The sequence below is a fragment of the Eimeria necatrix genome, genomic scaffold (assembly GCF_000499385.1).
Source record: "Eimeria necatrix Houghton genomic scaffold, Enh_scaff1906, whole genome shotgun sequence".
Lineage (NCBI taxonomy): Eukaryota > Apicomplexa > Conoidasida > Eucoccidiorida > Eimeriidae > Eimeria > Eimeria necatrix.
This window is the reverse complement of record NW_013652547.1, coordinates 1-4563: the sequence shown is the minus strand read 5'-3', so window position 1 is coordinate 4563 and position 4563 is coordinate 1. Positions and strand designations below refer to the sequence as shown.

General features: G+C 48.1%; 1 protein-coding gene across 1 annotated transcript; it reads left to right on the top strand.

The window, feature by feature from the left end:
• Positions 1-3595: 3595 nt before the first annotated feature.
• ENH_00024760 (hypothetical protein) lies at positions 3596-4554 on the top strand (the record flags this gene model as incomplete). The annotated part of the gene is made up of 3 exons (XM_013579768.1): positions 3596-3603; positions 4045-4094; positions 4468-4554. Coding segments are annotated over 3 exons (145 nt in total), but the record flags the coding sequence as incomplete, so codon positions are not given.
• Positions 4555-4563: the final 9 nt, after the last annotated feature.

The following is a 4563-nucleotide window of genomic DNA, read 5'->3' as shown; positions in this document are numbered from 1 at the left end:
TGCAAGCGGCTCGCTCCCCACAACTGCATGCATCCCATCCCATCGCTTCAAGTGCTAAGCTTCCTTTCCCGATATGCACGTGATGACATCTGCTCAACGGCTGCAGACACGAGAAGTCCCACTCACTTGCAGTCTTGCAAATGCTGCCGCCCGCACATCTGTCCGCATTGCCAAGTTCCAGGGCTTCTTTCCTTCCCTTCCCTTTTGCTTTTCTCGGCATTTTCTATTGTATACGTGCACCCTGGAAGGAGAATCAACCAACAGCCAAGGAAGCCACTGACCATACGCAGGCGCTGCCCCGTCCGGAAGGTTTCCTAGACTGAGCAAACGCTCAACAGCTGCTACTTTGCACGCAGCCCTTTCCAGCATAGCCCAATCATCACCCTTAGCTAGCAAACAACCAACAGCCAAGGAAGCCACTGACCATACGCAGGCGCTGCCCCGTCCGGAAGGTTTCCTAGACTGAGCAAACGCTCAACAGCTGCTACTTTGCACGCAGCCCTTTCCAGCATAGCCCAATCATCACCCTTAGCTAGCAAAATCCATCCGTCTCGCCATGCCATGAAAATAACGCGTTGCATATCTTCGAATCGAGCAGCTGACAATAAGGCGATACCAATGCTCTAACCGTCTGCATCATGAAGTGAAGACGACACCAAGGCTCTAACCGTCTGCAGCATGAAGTGAAGAGGCTAGCGTCATTCGCGTTCACGTACAGGCTTCAAGCCGAGTGGCAATGAGAAATACATCAAAGCCAAAAACGCTGTTTCGGAGCCTTTGCACAAAATAGCTCAACCAATGTAGACACAGTGCGCAACATGGAGCTGACACTGTACCTCGTGGCTCTCCAAGAAGAGTGTTGCCGTTCATCAAAAGGCACCGGAGAACGAATGAAGTAGAAGTGGCGTGTTTGGTGCGTACAGTAGGGGCACCGCTTCATGCAGCGACATGATATCACACCGATAATGATGAGAGTTGAAATTGTGGAGCCAGCTTGCCCACGCAATGTCACACAAAGGTTTTCTCCTTGTCCAGGCCTCCAATGTCTGCATTCCACACACGTACAGGCTTATCCATTCAAATTTTGCGAGTCGCTAAGCGACGCTCGATGACACCACAATAATCACTTCACGACTCCACGCGAACGCCATGTTGACGCTGGACCAAGTCTGCCAGTTGTTGCCTGCGTGTTGCCTGCCTTACGTATCCGGAACAGCACAAGCTCTGGATCCATGTCTCTGTCGCCGCTAATCGTTCAACACAATAAAGGCATCCTGCCCACAACCACGTAGCTTGACTCACTCCAACATCTAGTGCAAGGCAAAGGAGGCACAAGTGCTGCTCAACAAACCTACCAAAGACCTGCACGCAACCCTAAAGAACGTGCGGCAAATGAACAAAACATATTCCCCGACTCTGCGACGCCCTAAACCGCTTGCAGGCACCTTGCAAAAGTTGCGCGTACTCCCTTCAACATCGGCTCATTTTCCGGACAACACGCGTCGCAATTGCTCCGCGAAACTCGAGTGCAATGCATAAAGAGTCCCACGTAAAAACGTCGGCGTTAGTTCGCATCATGCAACTGACATCACAGTGTGGCGCGTGCCCGAGTCGGTCTTTGCTGTGGTCAGCAGAGCGATGCGGCGAGTGCGTTTTAGTTCATATAAAAACGCCGTCGTAAAAAAAAGTGTCGCTAGTAATTTCGAAGACAGCAGAGGCAGACAAACCAAATTATGGATGACAGCATGGGCCTGAGCAGCGCTTCCTTCCCTGGGTGTGTTCGCCCTAATCCATCATATATTTGTGACAACTCATTACTTACTGGTACATCTTCCGCACTCCATATATCGCCTGAACTACGCAGCTACCCCTACACGCCGGAACGTAATAGCATAGGCTTCCACATACAGGCTGCATAAAACGAACAAGATGACACATCATGTATCTACGATCTAATATCAGACTTCTGCTTACCAATCTAATCGAAAACTGTTGTTTCTCACCACCGACCGGCAAAACCGCCTATGACGTCGTTTTATCAAGCCCTCATCACTATCATTTCCGAACAAAAGTGTGGCAATCATACGACTAAAAGAAACGTGCTCCACTTTCTCATGCCCGTGCATAACAGTGCATATGTGTGGTGCAAGCTTTACGTTTGAACTATATTACTTCTGCTCGTACACGAGTGGAAGGCACGCTACTGGTCGATCATGATGATCGCTTGTTTCAGAAACGTCGCATTCGTTGCCACTTTTATGAGCTATGAGACACAACATTTCTCATCCAGTACACTGAGGTTCTGCAAGCAAGCATTGCAAATTTTCTACACCTACCGGCTACGGAGAAACACGCCATGAATGTTACGTTGCTCACTGAGTGTTGCGAAGCTTGCTCTTCTGATGCCTATAGCGAACAACATCAGCAGAGCAGCTTTCTTCTAGCCGACAGTGCTTGCAACGTATGCTCGGCGCAATCCATGAGTCCGTTCAAAGGGGAGACTCGCGTGTATTTCTTGCAACCAACTATGCTTTCTGTTGACGCGAATAACGCGATTTGTGTGAACGTAGACAGCAAAATGCATGCGTCTTTTCTCTAGTTCAGAATTGTATGCAGTCCAAATGATTGTTCGGTACCGAGTACACCGATTTGCGTAGCATAATTACATGACGTCTACTGTTGACGGGCGGACTAGAAGAGTTTCGCTTTCTCACAAAATAGACAGTACAAGGTACGCCGCCCACCGAAAGGACGTTTCAAGACGACCCAAGCCACCTCTCAAGGCCTTTTTTTCAATCTACTCGTACTCCCTGTCAAGCCGTGCATTTGGAATTATCGCATGCATAGTGCGTCCACTGCTAAACAGGATGAGTGCTTTATGAGGAAAAAATCACTGTTTGCACTACGCCTTGTGGTCCCCCACAGTAACCTCGCAACGGGCTGATGAAGGAACGCATAGACAACAACCTGAATGAATCAAGGTGTGGCGTGAACATACCGGGCGCTCATTTGCCACATTGCATGCATCTCTTCCAAGTGCTCAGCTTAATTTTACAGCCTTTTCGCGGGGCCATCCGTTCTGCAACATTTGTATTTCATTGCTAGAAGAAGTTTGCGAGGTGCTCCCATTACTGCGTTTGTGAAGCTACGCACGCGCGAGTAGTTGTTTTGCCAGGGCTCACGCGCGGTACTCTTCAGGCATTCCTTGCGGCATCATTCTTATTTACAGCATACAATGAATGTGGTGCGATTTAGACCGCAGAAGAGATGACAAGCCATGTGCACACAGTGACATACAACAGCGAGGATTCCGAACAACGCAATTTGATTACTATCAAACAGTCGCAATTGTGATATTTGGCCGGGTGGAAGGTGACAAAAAAGGTTCTGTCAGACGATAGCCCTTTATGAAGAGTTTACTGACAACAGGCACAATAAACTTGATTCCCCTCCTGAGCAAGGACCTTGTGGAAATTTAACTTTATTCCGATTCAGTATGCACAAAGTCCAATCCTTTTCCAGCAATCTGATACCCCTCACATTGCAATTTATATGAACTTCTCAGCAAGAAAAGCAGTATTGCTTCCGGCAGGAAATGCCCAGGTGGGGAAAGTTGTATCTTCACATACAGGCTGCATCCCATAGGGATCTGGTAACTCTTTCACCATCATACGCATAGCGTCAACAGGATTCTTGAGCATTGCGAACAGCAATGATATCGGGAGCATCCACCTCATACAGCGAGCAAAGCTCACAGTATGTATTTGGGCATTTAACCTTCAGGTCTCAACACCGTGGCATAATTGAGGATGACAATCAGAAGTAACAAACGGTTGCAAAGCCAGGGTCAAACAAGGCTTGATTTGTGGGCGCATGCTGCTGAAGTATGCTACCGAACCACTGCAGAAGAGCACCACGCTGAATGTTCGTGGTGGCATTGGGTGAGGCGCACAACAAATTTCATAAAAGGCATGCAGAGCCATCACCAACTGCTCTGTGCAAGCACGAATGGAAAAAGTGCTTCCTGTATCATTCTGCGTACAGGCTTCGGGGTGGTGTGAGCTCGGATATCTTTGAGCTTTTCCAAATTTCTGGTAAGCATTATGGTACTCTGCTCCCTAATAAAGGTATGCGTCGATTCGATAGTACCTGCAAGATTCTACAGTGGCTTTTGGTGCTTTCCGTCGCTGTGAACGCATGAAAAGTAGACACAATCAAAATTACATGGCCCCAAGAGAAGACGGCATTCAACACGAGCAACGCCATTGGCAACTCCTTGATATTGTTTCATATATGTGATCAGTGGAAAATCTGGATGGGCACAGCCATGCCGCATAACCTGGAAACCGCCAAATCAAGATTAGAAGGGAGAAGTCGAAAAGTATTTGACGCCTAACATCCGTAAATGTGGTAAATGTGGGAGCCTCGCTCTGGTCACATCTACTTTCCGTGTTCTTTTGTCTACAGTAACGTACGCCCTGCAGCGCGATTGCACTCCTTTTGAATACCTGCAAGCAATTTGTTTTAGTAAGCGTATCGTCGTGAAAATGGAAGGTAAGGAGT